Below are 19,059 nucleotides of genomic sequence, written 5' to 3' on the forward strand. Positions count from 1 at the left end.
AGCATCAGCTGAACTCATATCTCAGCTAATGCTTTTGGTAAATGGATTTCATGGCATCAACTCTTCTTAAGCTATCTTATTTTGGCATGACTTGAAATTCATTTGGAGTATTTCTGGCTTTGATTTTTATTTTTTTTTTTCAGGAAGCCATTAGTTCTAATTACTTGACTTGAACAGAAAGAATATTTTATTTGCTAATTTTCTTGGTTGTATTTTGAAGTGCAGTTAAAATCAGGTGACAAACTTTTCGTCTAACTAGCTGAAATTTAGTTAGCGGAAAAGTTTCTCACAAATTTGAAATGATTAATTTTATTTTGAAAGTTATTTTTCAAGCTTTAACTTCAAAACTTCGTGTGGTAATAGGTCCTAAGCAAACCAGTTTGCTAAATGCTGGTGGCTTTTATGTGTTTTAGTATAGCTGCATCTTGGCATATAACAAACTGCAGTACAGCTTTTCTGTTTTGTGTTGTATGTGCATACTTAAGAGTACTGTTACTCTTAGGCGGACGTATCTAACCTTTGCACAGAACCATTGTTACAGCTGGAGATTCTGTGTTTTGTTTTGTGTTAGGGTTTTTTCCATATCCCATCTTGTCTTCTGCTTCTTGAATGTTTGCCTTGGTATTAAATTACGTGACATTTCATGTCACTTTCAAGAGACACTCTTTGCCTGTAACATTACCTTGTCCCTGACTCTTCTGCCTTACTTACTCCCGGAGACAGCAAACAATATGTGAAAGCTGTAGCATTTTGTAACTTTTTTCAAAGAAAGGAGGCCAATTAGCACTTCGTTTCTGTGGAAGTAGATCTTTTTTTTTCCCAGAGAAAATAAACCACTTCTCAAGCACTAGTAAGTTTTTACTCAGAGTAACATTGTCACATTTCATAGTCATTCAGATTTGCTGAGTTATCAGGGGTATTTGTGTTAGTATGAACTAGTGAAAACAGTAAAAACAATTTTGCAGACTGCAGATGCAAGTGTTTTTAGAAATATTTTGTCTCTCGGTTTGAAAAAGCTTTGTGAAAACTGGTAGCAGTGTGAAATCATAATAGGACATGCTTTGTATATGTTAAGTCCCCCACTGTGGCTTTGGGTTTTAGTTATGTTTTGTGGATCTTCTGTATACTGGATCCTAGAAACCTGAAAAGCTAGAAGAAAGAAAACTGCAAATGAACTATGTTCCTTAGGTTTTAGTGCAGTTAAACTAATGAGACAGGCTAATGCATTAGTACTAAAAATGGGATTTATTATAATTCTTAATATATCAAAAGGCCTTCTATATCTTTCTCGAAACTGTAATAGATTATTGCAAGGCTTTTTGAGGGCTATAAAAATTCTTTTAGTTTTATAAAGGACAAAAAGGTGTAGCAGGAAGTACAGAACAGTGGCAGAACAGAAACGAAACCTTATTTGGACTGAAGTGCTGCATTCAGTCCATTAAATTGTGTAGCAGAACACAACCAGGAACTCTTTTTATTGATTTCAATGCTTGTTTAGAAGTAATTGGAGCTCTAATTTTGTAATCTACACTTACGTTGGACTGTGGAGATGAGTATTACCTGGAGAACTGATAATTGTGATGCATCTTTCTTCCAGAGCTCTTCAGTAAATATTAATGAAAATGTTCACATTTATTTTAGATTAGTATGAAGCTGGATTTCTGACAGTATGCAGCTTTTTATAATCCTGTGTGTAAAGTAGGAAAGGGAGATTAAAACACACAAAGAAATACGCTCTTTGGAGAGCCTTTTGCTGCCAGATCTATTGAAAATTTTCAATAGTGGAATGGGAAAGCCAATTCAAATTAGTCTTTTATCTGGAGAAAATGGGGTAAAAAAACCCAAAATACAGGCAGCCAAGTTTGTTCAAAAGGGGACAGTCTCTATGATAAAGTGTGGGTTGAGTAAAGCGTGTAACAAATGAACAGGATTTTTTTTTTGTCTGATGCTAACCCTTAAAACCCCAATGGAGACTTCATGATTCCTCTGTAGATACTCTAGGAATCCTCTTCGAAGTCATCCTTCTTAAATGAGAAGTAAAGAAAACAGATGTTCATTTAGTTCTTATACTCTGGAAAATGTGTAGCTCAGGTTATATTTTGCATTCTGTCAGACGTGGAGAGAGCATTTTATTTGTTGAGAGTATAAACAGAGTTTTATGTTCTTAATTTCTGTCTATCTAAACAAAGTTGTTTCATGCTTGGAAGCTTATTGTTCCATCTGGTGCTAGAGAAGCAAGGACTGATCAATTCTGCTAGGTTGTTTGGTTTGGTTTTTTTCTGGTGACCTTGTAGCTGCTGGTTCACCCAGAAATTATTTTGCTTTTGCTTTACACATGTTTGAACTATATGTGTACAATTAAAATTGAACTGGAGATAGTAATTTAATATACCTCTATCTTGCTTCTCTATTTTTAGGCATGTTTCGTTTACTGATGTGAATTCAATAGCTCGTTATCTGGCTAGAGTTGCTGGTTCTTCTGGGTTGTATGGTTCGAATCTTTTAGAACACACTGAGGTGAGGATTCATGCCCCTCTCTTTTCTTTTCCTTTTTCTTTTTTTCTCTTCTCTTTTTGTCTGCAATCAAAATTCAGCATGTGTTTTGTGTGTGGTGGTTTGGTATTTTTGTTGTTTTGTTTTGGTTGGTTGGTTATCTAGGAACTTGTGTCTATTGTTCTGCTTTTTATTGTTAGACTGAGGTTCTAACTGTTGGGATGACGAGGGTTTTGTTTTCTTAAGCTTGCTTCTCTAATTTTTAAAGAAGACTCATAAATCTAAGTATCAGAAGGGTTGTCCTTTACCACCCCTGCAACAGCAGCTTCCAGCCTGACATTCACTTATACTAAACAATTCAGGTTTGAAAGTGCTATCTCCAATTTTACCTTATGGCTTTTCTCAGCTCTGTTGCCATCAGTTGTTACTGTGCAACACTTCAGTGTAACACCAAGGAACACTGTATGACCTTGAAATGCTGGATTGGTTTTTGCTATATATGGTGCACAAAACCCTGACCCCAGTTCCATTCAGTGAAATGTGATGAGACTCGCCACATGGATGGATTGTTCCCTCATGCAACGCCCTGAATTCCATAATGTTTTCCTAGTGCTGCAATGAGAGCACCAGATTTTTGTGCCAAAGGGGGAACTTTTTTTTGTTTTTTTGGCAGATTCCAAAAAGTTATTAGGAACTGTAGATATGATAATAAATGGGAAGGAATTCTTCCTGAGTCTAGCTCAGAATAATCATATGCAGCAGAATTACACAAAAATGTGAAATTTATTTCCTCTGAAATTTGGGAGGGACCGAAGGACTTGATTTGGCACTCTTCTGTGCTTACTTGAAGCTAGTAATCTTCGGCCCTTAAGCTGGTCTCAAGGGAAATATTGTCTTAGTATATTGCTTGTAAGCATTTAAAATGTTTCAGATATTCTTACGACTGTTTAAACTTTCTGACTAAACCCCTTGGTTTTGACTTAAGCTCTGAGACATCTGCAAGCACTTTAGAAACTGATATTTCTGATAAAATACTTCTTTTCAATACTGCAACTTTCACGAAGAAGAGAAGCGCAGTGACAGCTGCGTTTGTGGTGCAAATATTTTGGAGCATATCTGCAAATGACTGAACTGAATTCTGTGGTGGTGTAATTGCATCTGTTCCTGCCACGTTGGCTAGAGTATTGGAAGGATTCCTGATGCAATTTACAAAATGCTTGCACATGAAATAGAGTCTTTTACAGGATTGAGTGATTCAATTTATAGACAGGGCTTCATTATTAGCCAAGGGCCTGATTATTTTTTTGTTGTTGTTGTTTATTTACCAAGATATATTTCTTTTTAAGGGAGAAGACAGTTTTGCAGAAGGTGGGGCAAAGGGTTTTATTTTTTCAAATCTAAAAGGACACGAGGCAGCGAAGATAGGGATTGAGAGGAAAATGGTACACCAGGAATATAAAATTTTAAATGTTCTTTAAGAGTATATTATGATTTATTGTCCAATATATTTAATGCTAATATTCTAGTTAATGTTTTTGCAGCAATTAAATAGATTGTATATTACCTTGTTTTTTTAACAAGGCCCTTTCTCATTGCTTTAGTAACTGTCTGTCTTTTGTCCCTTAAAACTAGATTGACCATTGGCTGGAGTTTAGTGCTACAAAGTTATCTACTGCCAGCCAGTTTCTTTCAGCGGTCCAAGAGCTCAACCACTGTCTGTCTCTAAGAACATATTTGGTCGGAAACTCCCTGAGTCTGGCAGACTTGTGTGTCTGGGCAGTACTAAAAGGTATCAGTATATGTGATTTTTCGCTTTTTATTGCCCTGCAATCAGTGAATACCAGGAGTCCTCAAATGCTGGTAGTGAGTCTTAGCTGAATGCTGGACTGTATCCTGTTGTACTTGCTGCTTTGGCCTGTGCATTGCTAATGATGGAAATAGTGTATCTTAAGAAAGCCTGGAATCTTTCTAAATGGCTGTTATATTTGGGCATTTATAGGATATCATTGTAGACAGGAGGGTTTTTTTGACTTCGTTTATGTTAACTGTAGGAGTGACTTTTTATTACCTGTTGCCTAAATATGAAAATTTGCTGTGGCTCAAAGATTTGGATTGAATATTTAAATTATTTTGTAATACAGATTAAAATTATATACGCAGACCTGTCCGTGACATTATTCTGTAGTGGAAGTTTCTTTCATGTTTATTTTGAATTATTTAAGAGGTTTATGTTACCCTGTGGAATACCACTTGGAGGTTAAGACAAGGTTTGATAATTTGTTTTTGGGATAAAAATCTGTTCGATTTTTATATTCTCTTAGATGTATGTCTAAAGTTAATAGGTTTCAACCTGCCATTCAGTATAACCAAATCCCTGTTGAAAGTAAGGTGCATATTAAAGATTAAAAGCTATCATCTTTTGGTATTTTCTTTCAAAGTTGCTGCTCATGATAGAAATCTGAAAGGAGTGTGCTAGTTTTATTTATTTATTTTCTCCTTTCCTTGTCAGAATCTTTCTGCTGAAGCTGTGTTCCCTGAAAATTAGATTGCCCTTCGAAAATGAAGGGTAGTATTGATAGAAGTTTTACTTCAGTTAAAGTTTAGAAAATGTCAAGTGTAGACACACTAGAGAGATATCCTATATTTCTGTCTTGAAAAAAAGTTGGTATTATTTTTAAGGTGGGTGATACAAATCAAAAATATGTGCTCCCCATTCTGTTTCTCCCAGCATCTGCTTTGATGAATCCAAGAAAGAATGTGGTGTGGTTTGTGTTTAGAGGGAGTTATTCTACTTAATTTGCATTAGAATGACTTGTGTCTCCATCACTAAAGCTCTTTCAGAAGAGCATCTAAGTAGGTTTTTTAAAATCATAGGGGTTTTTTGATCTTACAAATTACTGTTGTAATTAATTCATTTTTATAATTTAGTAGCTTGAAAAAAAATATTTGTTTTCAAACAGATAATAACATTTGGCAAGAGCAATTACAGCAAAACAAAGCTCCTGTCCATGCAAAGCGATGGTACAGCTTTCTTGAGGTACAGCATGCTTTTCAGTCAGTGGGAGCCAAGTGGGCTTCTGAAACACCGAAAGTTAAAATGGTAAGATATGTTCCCATCCTCTGGGGAGAGTAGGTTTATTTATGTGAATACAGTATTTTTTTTTTTAAAGTTATAGAATTAAAAGAAATCAGTTGTACAGTAAATTAAATTTTTGTAAACTCATGTTCGAAGATAAAGCTGTCACTTTCATATTTGGAAAGGCATGAGAAGTATAGCTCACGGCTTAAATGGAAGTATGTAAAAATGCACTGCTCCTTAGATATATTGTTTGCTTTTTCAAAAGGGGATTTGAGATCCTGATAGACTGGCAAAGAGTGCAGTATTTGGTTGTTTGAACTTGTTGATCATGTTAAGAATACTAAGATAGGAAAACTTGGCTAGCAACTGTTTTCTTCTATAGAATAAATTAAGGAATTTGGGACGTTTCAGTCCTGGATCAAATTTGAAGACAGAATAAATTAAAACTCCAGAATTAATCTTGTTTTGATGCTCTACCAGTAATGTGAAAGCTGTGAAGAGATCAATTTGGGATCTAGTATGGCATCTTCTTGTCAAATGGTTTGGAAGGAGGCATTGGTATAGAAGCTATTATCTAGAGTGTTATATCTGATTATGCAACTAATGAGATCTGTAATTATGTCTCTTAATTTTTAAGGCAACAGAGAAGAAAGCTGATGTTGGAAAGTTTGTTGAACTTCCTGGTGCAGAAATGGGAAAGGTCATTGTAAGATTTCCCCCTGAAGCAAGCGGGTAAGAAACTTCAGTACTTTGTGAAGGTTCTGTATCTGTCTTTTCTTAAAAAAAAAAAAAAAAAAAAGAAAGAAAAAAGTGTGCTTTGAAGGTGTTAATGAACTTCTCAGACAAGACTTTTGAGCCAAAAGAGTATTTAAAGCTTTGTCCACATCTGTGCTAGAGCTGTATGTTTACTTCACCTCTATAACTCGTTGCAGTGTTGCCTGAACTTGGAATAGGGAGGCTAGTTGCCAGCAGGTGATATGCTGCTGCTCAGCAGTGGGATGAGGAGAAGCAGAAAGACAGCATTTGCGTTGATAATGGAGGCATGTGCACTGGCAGGAGCTATGATGCGTAAATACAGTTTTTGAGTTGGATTAAAGGACTTGTAGTGCTGCTCAAGGAAGCTTAGACTTGAGAAGGGAAAGATCTCTGGGGTAGCTTCCCTTTGGGAAGCTTGACGCCAGATATGTAATGCCTTTGGCCCAGGGCTCCAGATAATGGATAGTCCCAAAACACAAACTCCTTAAAGACCACAGAGTGAAGATGTGATTAACCAATTTCACAAAAACAGTTTTCAGCCAGCTTTTAATTTTGTTTAATTTTAGAATTGCATAAAGAGATGTAAAATTCCCATGATTATGTTTTGTCATTAAACTGACTGTTCAGCATTGTTTGACTTCTGTAGTAAAGTTTCTTATTGTAGTAGTCCAGCAAAAACTGGTGATCACATACCATGAGTTATGTATTATGCGAATGTATGTGGATAACATATATTGTTCTCACATTACTTTTGTAGCTTTTAGTGTCTTAATTCTGGTGTTCTACTTAAAAAACTGTTCTCTAGGGATACGTTTCAAATATCTTGGGAAGCAATTTTCATTTTGTGATTTGGGGTTTTTATATTTAAGTTTAAGTTGACAGTAACTTTTTAGTTTATGCTGAAAAAACTCAGAAATCACAATTTCAGAAAATTCCTCTCCTCTGAGTGTGATAGATTCAGATTATATGATGGCTACTAGTGAGTATCCTCAACAGCTGGTTTAAGTTAGTCTGTAAAGCTGGAGATAATTGCAGTCCTGTCTTTATATCCATAGTGATACAGTGACACGCCGATTTATAGATTTAGATATTTTTAAAGTTAACTACTAAATTGATGACAGAAAAATCAGTCCGCTTTCATGATGTACAGTATTTAAACAAATAATCTGAGCTGTTCTTGTTTGTTAAATGTGGGTGTTGTTTTCCATTCTTTCTCTTTCCTTTAAAAAAAAAAAATAAAATCTAGCTGAAGTAGTGCTTCATTTTGTAGTATGAATGTAGTGTATACGTTTTTTTTTTATTTCACTTTTAGATATCTGCATATCGGTCATGCCAAAGCTGCCCTGCTAAATCAACATTACCAAGTTAACTTTAAAGGAAAACTCATTATGAGATTTGATGACACAAATCCAGAAAAAGAGAAAGAAGACTTTGAAAAGGTATAGTAAGAGAGCAGGGAAATCCTTTCATGTATAGCTAATTCAAAAGCGAATGACATGCAGTTCTGCTCCTGCAGTTTTTTTGCTCTAGATTTTTACAATATCAGTATTACATAGGTTGTACACTTGGAAGGAATTTCTGTTGTCTTTCCCTTAAAAAATGAAGGCCCTTTTACTGGTAGCTTATTTGTTCCCTTTCTCCAATGTTTATTTTACAGTATGTAGGTATGCAACTCTTGCAATACACTGTTTTCATTGTATAAATACTGCTTAGTTTGTATCAAGTGATTTGTTGTGGCTTTTCTTGTCCTACCTCTTTCTTGAAGTTATTTGAGTCTGACCTCGTGTAATTATGGGCTGTGAATGAATAAGTGACTGCCTCTTTTCTTTCATGTATGTCACGTTATTCTTATGTCTTGTCCATCCTGGACAAGGGAGTATTACAAACACCGCATGTAGAATGAAGAGGACAGAGGTTTAAGAAAACTACCTTTCCTGAATATTACACTATACAATTTCATACTTTGCAGGTTATTCTTGAAGATGTTGCAATGCTGCACATCAAACCGGATCAATTTACATATACCTCAGATCACTTTGAAACAATAATGAAATATGCTGAGAAGCTTATTCAAGAAGGGAAGGCATATGTCGATGATACTCCTGCAGAACAAATGAAAGCAGAGCGTGAACAAAGAATAGAATCTAAACACAGAAATAACTGTAAGATATTTTGAGCTTCTGTCTTGCTTTCTTTTTTTTTTTTAATTTGTCATCAAAACTTGATTTTTTATTAACAAAGGTGGGGGAGATGACTAGTTGCTTATCCCTAAGGTCCTTACAGGAACTTGGAAATGCTTAATGCCTTGTTCTGCAAGGTACATTTAGACAGGTGCTATAAACTTGTGCATGTATAAATTTGTCACCATTCATTACCACTTCAGAAAAAATTTAAAATGTAAGAATTATGAAAATGAATTCCAATGTCTAAAGAGGGGGGTAAAATTACTGCAGTAATAAAACACAGTTCTGTATCAATTTCCTAATACCTTAGAAAATTCTTTATTTTTATGTTCTTAGGTGTTAATAAGAATCTACAAATGTGGGAAGAAATGAAGCAGGGAACAGAATATGGACAAACTTGTTGTCTACGAGCAAAAATAGATATGAGTAGTAACAATGGATGTATGAGGGATCCAACTCTTTATCGTTGTAAAAACCAGCCTCACCCACGTACAGGAAGTACCTACAAGTACGTCCACTTCCTCCTTGTGTGGCCTGTGATTTTTGCTCTTTTCAGGGCATTTACTATTCTTTATTAAACTTCTTTTAATACTTGGAACCTGCTAGCATTTTTCAGTCAGAATATGTAAGGAGTCTCTTGACTTTCTGAACCTTCTGCAGATGACTTTTGGAACCTGTCAGTTGGTCATCATAATCGGCAGTTAATATTATTTGGCTTTTGATCCATAAATACATTGTATGTCAGTGAAGAGCTTTGAATCAGAACATGAATTAAGACAATGGTTCTATCTTAGGCAAAAAAAAAAGGTGTTTGCTTTACCTCTTGGAGCTTAAACAGAATCATAGCAATTTTACATTGCTACAATTTTATATGGCTGCAAAACATCCTTGATGTACTTACCTGAGTGGTTGCTTGCATTTCCACAGCAGCTGCTCTTTTGTGCAGAATGAAGAATGACTACATAGTGTACGAAGTAAACCTACCCAATAGTTCCAGGCTATGCTTCAGTGTTTGTTTGAAACCTCTGTTTTCTGCTAAACATCTCCCTTTATGGAAACATTGAGTTAAAGTGTGTATAATATATATAAAATATAAGTAAATATATATATACACACACACACACGTGTATAAATATATATAAGAAATGCTATGTCTGTGGGTAGCAGTTTGTTGTTAAACAAGAAGGCTTTGCTCGTTATTCAGCCACCTAATGATTCTTCTTTATATTTAAGGGAAAAAAACTCCCTATAAGCTAGCATGTGTGTTTGAAAAGAACAGTAGAAGTGTAGGGTTTTTTTTTTTCTTGAGTATTAAACTATGATCAATTAATTTCTTGGAGACTTTTTTTTTTTAAATGCATTGCCTTTCTATGGGCAATTTGTTGTGTATGTTCTATTTTAGTCCTGATCCAAAAGTATTCAGGATTGTAGATGATAAATATTTGTAATATATAAATTATGCGTAGTTTAATTGTTTGAGTGTGAGAAGTGTGTTTGTTCTTCTGCCCTGCTAATTTAAGGTCTTTATTCTCAGGGTTTATCCCACATATGACTTTGCCTGCCCCATTGTTGACAGTATTGAAGGTGTCACGCATGCATTGAGAACAACTGAATACCACGACAGAGATGAACAGTTCTACTGGATCATTGAGGCACTGGGCATAAGGAAACCATATATATGGGAGTATAGCCGGCTAAACCTCAACAATACTGTCCTCTCTAAGAGAAAGCTTACGTGGTTTGTCAACGAAGGGCTTGTGGATGGATGGTATGTTACATATGATTGTAGTTCAGCATTGTTCCTTAAGAAGCTCATGAACTGATGCACTGTTTTGGCCAGTGTTTAGACATAAAAGCAGCATGAATGACTATTTAAACAATATCTAAGAGCATAGATTACTTACAGTGGCTTGTCCATGTACAGTGTGTCTGTTTACTACTGGGCAGTAACTGTGTACGTACATGTTCATATACTGTAGTAAACACGAGGTAGCTTATTTTTGGACTGGCTCTTGCTGTGGGTTCTGCTTACACATTTTCCCCTCTGAGTCATCCAATGCATTCCTAAGCAATACCAGAAGAGAGCCTGAGTTAAAGAACTTCTGGTCCTATGCATCTAGTCAAAACTGTTCTACGCGTTTTCTGCCCTGCTCCCCTTACTCCTTTCTTTCTGTTGTCTTTCTCACGTTGACAGCATTTCTGCAGATGGTACTCAGTAGCATAGAACCATGAGTGTTTACATAGAAAGGATCAGCCGTAGGTTTACATTTCTGCAAGTAGGTCAGAGATTAGAGATGCTCCTTTGTTCTTTCCAAAATGGGCTAGTTGTGGGAACACACCATTTGAAGTCCTCATCATACAGGAGTCTGATGAAATCCATGGATTATGTTAAGTCAAATAACTACTGGTAGTGTTTTCCTGGGCTGGTTTTAGGTGGTTCTGTGCTCAGCCTATGGGAGCATTATTTTACACAAATTCCTAGGCTGTCTGATTGTCTTGCTTAGGTGTGCCAATCGTGGGATTTTTTTGTTGTTATTTTTCTTTATTTTTCCATTTTATTGGAAGCCTGCATTCCTAGCTTATGCATGGAGCCACTTTGCTAGAGCCGAAATTCTGTGTTCCCCTTTGGCCCCTGAGGTATAGCTGATCTTATGATGACCTCTCTCTCCCTAAGCCTTCCTTTTAGGTCCTCAGCAAGGTTTGATTCATGTTCCTATCAACACATACTTGACATTTCGGATTAGGCCTTTTTATTTCTTGCATAAGATAATAAGCTCATAGCATTCTGTTGCTTACGTTATTGAGAGATAATATTGTCATTGTCACTCATCTCTTTCTCATTTCTTTTGACCAATGAAGAAATCAAGCTCTGTTATTTCAGGTTCCATTATTCAGGTGCCATTGAAAAGGAAGTAATGTGATAGAAACATAACTTTTGTCTTCCCAGTTTTTGAGACACTTAACGTTGAATAGACAGGAAGACAGCCACTTTGCCACGAGACGGCTTCCCTCCCTGGAGAGAAGTAGAAAACTAGAAGAAAACCTGTACCATACATTTTGTGTGGATAAGAAAGACCTCAGTCTTTTCTGTTAGGTCTTCTCATTTAGCTCTTAGTTCACACAATCAAAATACATCAAAGCTGTGTCTTATGTGTGTGGCAGTATTAGTGAAGTTTTTGATCAGTGTAGCAAATAGGTAGAACTTAGTGTATGACACTGATGAAACTTTTTTTTCTGCTAGGGATGACCCAAGATTTCCCACTGTGCGTGGTGTCCTAAGAAGAGGCATGACAGTTGAAGGGCTAAAACAGTTTATTGCTGCTCAGGTGGGTGTTCTCTTCTGAATGTTGCAATCTCACTTGGTACAGGCAAGTTTTTGTAAGTTTCAGTTAAAGTACTTGTCAGTGGAAGGCTGCTTCTTTTTGAAGATTTGCTGCTTTCACGTGTACTGCTTCAGCAATATTAACACCTGTGAGCAGGTCCTGGCAAGATAGGGTTGTAGGCTTCTGACTTTAAAATGTTTATTTTGTAAGATCAAGATGCCTTTCTAGACTGTTTTGATGAATGCAAACTGTAGAGGGTTTGTAGTCTCTAAAGAAGTTTGTTTTAAATGAGACTAATAGCTAGAATATTTATATTGATGTGGTGTTTTTTGTTGGTTTTTTTCCAGGGCTCCTCTCGATCTGTTGTGAATATGGAGTGGGATAAAATTTGGTCCTTTAACAAAAAGGTATGTACTTACTTGAATTTGATACTATTCCTGATACCCTCTTTCTGGCATATGTAGAGAATATAGCATTCATTGGAGTGCTTCTCATGACAAGTAGCAGTTGCAATATGTTGCATCATTTGGCACACTTTCAGGAAAATGGAATGTCCCCCCCTTTCTAACCTGAACTAGCACTAATCCTATTGATACTCCCATACAAATACTTACTTGCCTTACTTAGTAGGACGGGGAAAGATAATGATATTTGCTGTAAATCTGATATGAAAACTGCATTTCATTTTTCTGCTTTCAAGCTGCGAGCTATCTGTAAGAAGGTATTACTTAATGCTTTTTACCTTAGCATATAGCTTACAGTGCTGTAAGCGTACATAGCATAAGCTATCATTTTGCAGCTTCATAGCACAGTCACATTTGCTTATATAACAGGAGCTCTACAAACCCACTGAAAATGCGTTATTCCTAGTTTTAAAAGGCTGCCCACTTCTTGTTTGGCTTTTTTTTTTGTTCACATAAACACAAATCTTACTCAAATTGATTCATGTTGGCCACTTTTCCTTCCTGTGGCAAAAGGCGTAACGCATTGCGTACACTGCCTATGAAGATCAAGCCAGCACTGCTGGTGTTTCTGACTGACTGTCATATAAGGAATATTGCATCTTGACATGGCGAGTTGCTTTTTGTCAGCAGATGCTTGGACACTATAATAAGGCGAATTGTTATAATGCTGAATGCGTATTTTGTGTGATTGTGGACACGCCTGTTATTTTGCATTGGGATTCCTGCTTGAGTTTGCTTAGAGAGTACCCAGATCTGTTCATTTAAGTAGTTTTTGCTTGTCTGGCATGTGTCTTGTATTTTGCTTCTGGTCTGCTATATACACAAAGGTTTATTAATTGGTTCTTCCTGTTGCTGCATAAATTAATCTATGGCTAAGAACTGGATTTCGGGGAAAAATCCACAATGGACTGTCATGACTCATGTTTTAATTGACTTGTAAACTGAGTTTCTTAGACTTATGATTCCACTTGGACAGCACCATATTTATTTGCCAATTTTATTTACATGTGTCTGTGCTCATAGTTTGCCAATAGCTTAGATAGTTTACAGTATGAGCAAATCCAATTGGTTGCATGCAGGTAGTTCTGAGCCCAAAGACTTCATCAGTGTGAGAGCTCTTATTTTACATGTAATCCTGTTATTATCCTACTGATTTTTTAACACCTGTTGTCTGAGGAAGGATTGTGAGTTTTAATGAGTAAAATAAAGAGCCTGGTAATAACATTGTAAAATTCAGTCATTTAATGATGGAAATTATGATATTAAATCACATAATACATCTGTATTTTAGGATACATACACAAGTCCTTTTTTAAGTATGTCTGATGTTTAGTGGTCTGACTTCGGTGATTATGAACTTCCGAATGTGTTGCCTTTTAAAAGTATATTGTTGCATCACCATACTTGCAAATGTCAAGTTATTAGATGCTAATTTTTTATAAAATTATCTTTTATTTTTTCACTTGAGCAGGATTAAATTAAGGGAAGGAAAAAAAGGCACTTTATAAATAAATCAGGTGTCTTCCTTTAATAAAATCAGGTGTCTTCCTAATAAAATCAGGTGTCTTCCTTTGTGTTAGTTTCCAGTTAAAGTGGTTAAACTCTGATATTCCTTTTAGACCTAAAAAATTGTTCTACTTGGATTGTTTTTAAGTGCCTCTGAACGGTTTGTCAAACTATTATTTCAGTTATGAAGAATGCTGTGAAAAACTATGTCAGTTGAATTTGAAAATGGACAATAAAAATACACAAAAGCAATTTTTTTCTTGCCGGACTCATATTGTAGAAATCCTAATGAAGTCAATGATATGGTGTGGCCTTATTATAGTATCTAATGTGTCTGTATTAAAATTGCAGACTTAATTGATGCTTCTTCCGTAGCCTTGTCTGTCCATGATTCTACTGGAGTACTGACCTGGAAAATGAGTATAGGATCAGCTCTTGTACTGCTGGAAAAAGGATGAACTGTAGTATTAAATTACTGCTTTAAATTCAGCTACTTAGAAAGCGATGCAGATGTAACAGCACAGTAAAACTATATCAAAGTACGTTTTGCTGTCTTCCCTATGAGGCATTTGCTCATAATTTTGGTTACTTCTGGCGTCAGTAGTACCCAATCCATAGTTTTTACTCGAAGTATTTCAGTAAAGATGGGAAATTGTGAAGTATGACCACTGTTTTCTCACTTTTCCCTTCTATAGCTTTGGATTAAAGCAGCATTAAAGGAAATATAAAAAAATGCAGTAACATAAAGAATACCAGTTAATATTCCTTTTTGGTGGTTGTTGTTTTATACGTCATCTTATTTCTCTGTCAATGTCATACAATCATGATCTCCTCATTTGTTTTCTGTAGGTGATAGACCCAGTAGCACCTCGGTACATTGCTTTACTGAAAGATGCAGTGGTCCCAGTAAACATTCCCGAAGCTCAAGAGGAGATGAAAGAAGTGGCTAAACATCCAAAGGTTCTGGCTTTACTCTCTTAATATTCTTGTATTGCAGATCAGTAAGGTTGAAAGTACCTTGGCTTGGTGCAGTGAGCAAGGAGAGTCCTGCTTTTAACTCACTCTGGCAGCATGGGCTAAAACCAAGGTGTATTTTTATCGCAGAACTGTGAAAAAGTGGGCAACTACTGAACATATTTATTCTGTTAAGGATATGCAAGAAGCTGCTTTTGTTAATATATAGTGTTATCTCGACTTGTACTTAAGCTTCACTGAAAACATCCCCTAGATATCACACTTATACTGAGAAACAAGAGAATGTTGTTAAAGTTTTGCGTCATTTATTTGTTTTTATTTTGTTGCTCTGAGCGTCCCTGTAGCCATTTCTTGTAACTGAGAAGTGAACATAGTTTCCCATTTTCCTTGTGACAAATAAACAAGGAAACAGGTTTTGAGCAGATGCAAGTGAGAATTGTGACTGTTTTAAGACTCAAAGTCTGAAGTTTGGTTAGATGCAAGCCAGCACATTCAAATATTTATATTAAAAATGCTGACTCCAGTAAATAATGTAATAAGTTCCGAAAGAAGAAACAAATTTCAAACTCCTGATCATTGAGAAAGTCTGAACTCCTAGTTGCCTGCCTTTTTTTTAAAACAAAATTTATCTCCATTGTTGAGATGCTTTAAAGCTGAGTATTCTTAGTGTTTTTGATGTATTTCCAATTTTTATTTTTAAAAATCTATGCAGCTGAGAGTTGCTCCATATTTGTTTCTGTATTAACTATATAAAAAAGCAAAAAATGAGAGTTATGGAATTACTTTTGAAGGGAATTTGAATACCAAAATGGAAACTAGAGAAAAACTTACTTAGTTTTTACCTGTAAGATCTTAAAGGTGTATGGACCTTAAAGAAATGGAGTATGCTGTCGTTTATGATAGGAATTGTGGTATGTGATAGGATTTTGTGAGTGTACCATCAAAGGAAAGCATGCAATATTTGTGAATGAAAAACTTGGGAGAGTTGTGGAAGAACATTATGGGTGTGTGTTACTGTTATTGTTGTCTTCTATCTTCATCTATCTTCTGTCATAAAGAAAAGTTTTAGTCAGCTTGTATAATAAGTCTCTCCTTTGAAATGAATGTCATTATTCACAGAATGCCGACGTTGGGTTGAAACCTGTGTGGTATGGCTCCAGAGTCCTGATTGAGGGTGCAGATGCAGAGACCCTGACAGAGGGAGAGGTGGTTACATTCATAAATTGGGGCAACATTATCATCACCAAATTAAGCAGGTAACCTGTTTATGGGGAGATTAAATTAATTTTTGCTTTTCAGCTTTTTGTTGGTTTGGTTTTTTTAATAGGTAGCTTGTATCAGTAAGGTATTAATGGTTGTCCATATGTGTCCATTCTATCATTGTGTGTCTACATATCTACTTTAAAATATGCCACAAAACTGCATTTAAGCATAGAGCATATTTTACAGGTCTGAAATCACCAGTCAGTCCTGATACTGCACATCCCTCTCATCCAGTACTCTCCATGTTTCTATGGTGATATTTCCACTGTGAAATGACTTTCACACTGTAATGAACACCTGCTTTTGCATAGTAGAAAACTAAACCCTTCACAGTCTCAGTTGCAGAACTGTTGAAATGGGGAAGGAGACCGTTAATGTCATCTTAGTATCTTTGAAATGGGTATGTTGAGAGTTGCAGAATGGGGTGAGTCAGGATAGACAGCATAGAAGAAATGTGTAGAGGTTTTTTTACCATGTTCTTTACTGATTCTTGATATTTAAGCAATCAAAATTAAAGGAGAACTTCAGCAGGAGTGAATACACTCATTTCCTACATCTCCCACACTCTGAACACTTATTTTTCAGTGCATCTATTGACAGTCTTATGAAATGAGAACTAGTCATTTAGGCTTTACTCTTATCATTTCTGTTCTGCTGTAGAAATTCAAGTGGAAAAATTGTGTCCATTGATGCCAAGTTAAACTTAGAAAATAAAGACTTCAAAAAAACTACTAAGATCACTTGGTTAGCAGAAACTCGACGTGCACCACTCATCCCAGCTGTCTGTGTTAATTATGAACATTTGATCACTAAGCCAGTTCTAGGTAAAGATGAAGATTTCAAGCAATATATCAACCGAAATAGCAAGGTAAGTTATCTTTTTGTCCCTTTTATTCCACAGGGTTTTTTTGCTATCACTTTTTCTAGTTACTCTATTTTTAATATAGAGATTTCATTTGTGGAACGAGTAAACTGTGTGCTGGTGTATCTATCCATGTTTTCCATTTAACCTGTCGTAATTTCAAAACTAAAATTGCATTCATTTTTTTGTCAGGCATCACCTGGCTTTTACACATCTGGGACCAATAGTTTTGAGTTTTTGTCTTTATACACCTTTGATATGGCATCTAGTACTTGTTCTGCTGCCCCTGGAATTTAACTAACATTGTAACACTTCCAAAATCATAAAATCAAATGCATTTCTTACTATTTCTTGTGCTCTGTTAGATTGGACTGATGTCTTTTAACACTTACAGCAAGAAGAACTGATGTTAGGTGATCCTTGCCTTAGGGACTTAAAAAAAGGGGACATCATACAACTTCAGAGGAGAGGATTCTTTATTTGTGATCAACCCTACGAGCCAGTGAGGTAAGCTACCTGAGAATAGCCTAAGCACACTTCATAGAATTTGCTTTAGTTTGCTGTACAGGATCAACAGCATTTGCCCAGTGAGTGTGCACATACTATTTAATTTCAACAGTTCTTTAGCAAGCTCTCAGATTACTAATACTGCATTTCACAATAATATTATAACATAAAACTTGTATGCAACAAGAATCAGTGCAAACAAGAATCAGATCCTCGATTACATAAATTTGAGTAACTGCAATTGTGTACAAAGATAAACTTGCAGTTGTGCAGGAGAATCTTCTAAAAAGACTAGAACACTTGTTTCAATAAACTTTTCATGTGTGTCTTGTATTTCTTTTATTGTTGTGTTTTATATAAATCTTTTAATAGTCCTTACAGCTGTAAGGATGCCCCATGTATTTTGATTTACATCCCCGATGGTCACACTAAGGAAATGCCAACATCTGGGTCAAAAGAGAAGACCAAAGCTGAAACCGCAAAGAAAGAGGTAAACTTGTGTTTTAGAAAAAAGTGCCTTAAAAGTATTGCTGTACGTATGCTACTGTACAATATTATCATGCTGAATGCTTGGCTTCTTTATTTTTTTTTTTTTCAGGCTAGTTCAGCTGTAAAAGGAAAATCTGTTCCACTTGTTGGTGAAACCTCTACTACAACCTGTACTGTATCAGAAGATCACCTGATGACTTACAACAGGGTGGCTGCCCAAGGTGATACAGTTCGTGACCTGAAAGCTAAGAAGGCAGCAAAGGAAGATATTGATAAAGCTGTGAAACAGTTACTGCTCTTGAAAGCCGAATATAAAGAGAAGACGGGCCAGGAATATAAACCTGGAAATCCTCCAGTATCTGTAACTGAAGAGTCTTCAAAGCTTGAGACTTCTGGTACCCTGGACAGTAAAGCTCTGTATGATAAAGTAGCAGAGCAAGGAGAAGTGGTCCGAAAACTGAAAGCTGAGAAAGCACCTAAGGTGGCTGATTAAACCTAACATTTTTTTTTTGTTTGGGTTTGCATAGCCCATTGTCCTCTGTGGTTCCATGTTTTCATAGGGATCGTCATTTGGGCTGGGGTCTGTCAAGACTTGTTGTTTCCAATACTTACCTTTTAGCTAGATATGTATGACAAAGTTTTTATGGTAATACTCACAAAGATGCAAGTAGATTCCTATATTTCTTAGACTGTTCTGAAATGTGGACAGGACTCACCCCACGGCATGAATTGATCAAGTATCCAAATCTGGTCTTTACGGTTAAAATGTCCTACAGTATTTATTTATTTAACTAAGTTATTTGACTTCATGCGATTGACTTGTTGCTCTTTGGAGCTTAAAACAAAACAAACCCCTAAAGCCAGAAAGGAAAAAAGAAAATAAAGATCCAAATACTACAGATATTTTTGAGACATCTTTCTGTCTAGAACTGAGCATAGAAAACATAACTACTAATAGTTGTGTTCTTTCCATTCTTTCTAACACAGAGCAAGCAAAGATGGGAAATAAGACTTTGCGTGGTGGTTAAATACTGTTCATAAGAGTGTTGGTGACAACATAAAAATCTAAATAATTGGGAAGATACAAACTAGTTTATTATTATAATCTTGCTTAGAACTATTAAGATTGTTTATGCCTTAATGTGAGTTACTTTGTTAA

At 35.8% G+C, this 19,059-nt stretch overlaps 1 protein-coding gene across 6 annotated transcripts in view; it reads left to right on the plus strand.

Annotated features, from left to right (window-relative positions):
* The window catches only part of EPRS1 (glutamyl-prolyl-tRNA synthetase 1), a 39,748-nt gene that overhangs the window by 4,800 nt on the left and 15,889 nt on the right, over window positions 1–19,059 (plus strand). For 3 of the 6 annotated variants that reach the window (XM_054062589.1, XM_054062591.1, XM_054062594.1), the window contains exons 3-19: window positions 2,418–2,517; window positions 4,126–4,282; window positions 5,454–5,593; window positions 6,210–6,304; window positions 7,641–7,767; window positions 8,298–8,490; window positions 8,848–9,019; window positions 10,046–10,279; window positions 11,753–11,837; window positions 12,182–12,241; window positions 12,535–12,555; window positions 14,654–14,764; window positions 15,899–16,035; window positions 16,703–16,910; window positions 17,299–17,411; window positions 17,784–17,901; window positions 18,010–18,381. In XM_054062589.1, the coding sequence (XP_053918564.1) occupies window positions 2,418–2,517; window positions 4,126–4,282; window positions 5,454–5,593; window positions 6,210–6,304; window positions 7,641–7,767; window positions 8,298–8,490; window positions 8,848–9,019; window positions 10,046–10,279; window positions 11,753–11,837; window positions 12,182–12,241; window positions 12,535–12,555; window positions 14,654–14,764; window positions 15,899–16,035; window positions 16,703–16,910; window positions 17,299–17,411; window positions 17,784–17,901; window positions 18,010–18,381 (2,443 nt within the window). The remainder of the gene's footprint in view (window positions 1–2,417; window positions 2,518–4,125; window positions 4,283–5,453; window positions 5,594–6,209; window positions 6,305–7,640; window positions 7,768–8,297; window positions 8,491–8,847; window positions 9,020–10,045; window positions 10,280–11,752; window positions 11,838–12,181; window positions 12,242–12,534; window positions 12,556–14,653; window positions 14,765–15,898; window positions 16,036–16,702; window positions 16,911–17,298; window positions 17,412–17,783; window positions 17,902–18,009; window positions 18,382–19,059) is intronic. The other 3 variants (XM_054062590.1, XM_054062593.1, XM_054062595.1) reach the window with 1 other exon arrangement.

This window comes from Cuculus canorus, chromosome 3 (genome assembly GCF_017976375.1).
Source record: "Cuculus canorus isolate bCucCan1 chromosome 3, bCucCan1.pri, whole genome shotgun sequence".
Classification (NCBI taxonomy): domain Eukaryota; kingdom Metazoa; phylum Chordata; class Aves; order Cuculiformes; family Cuculidae; genus Cuculus; species Cuculus canorus.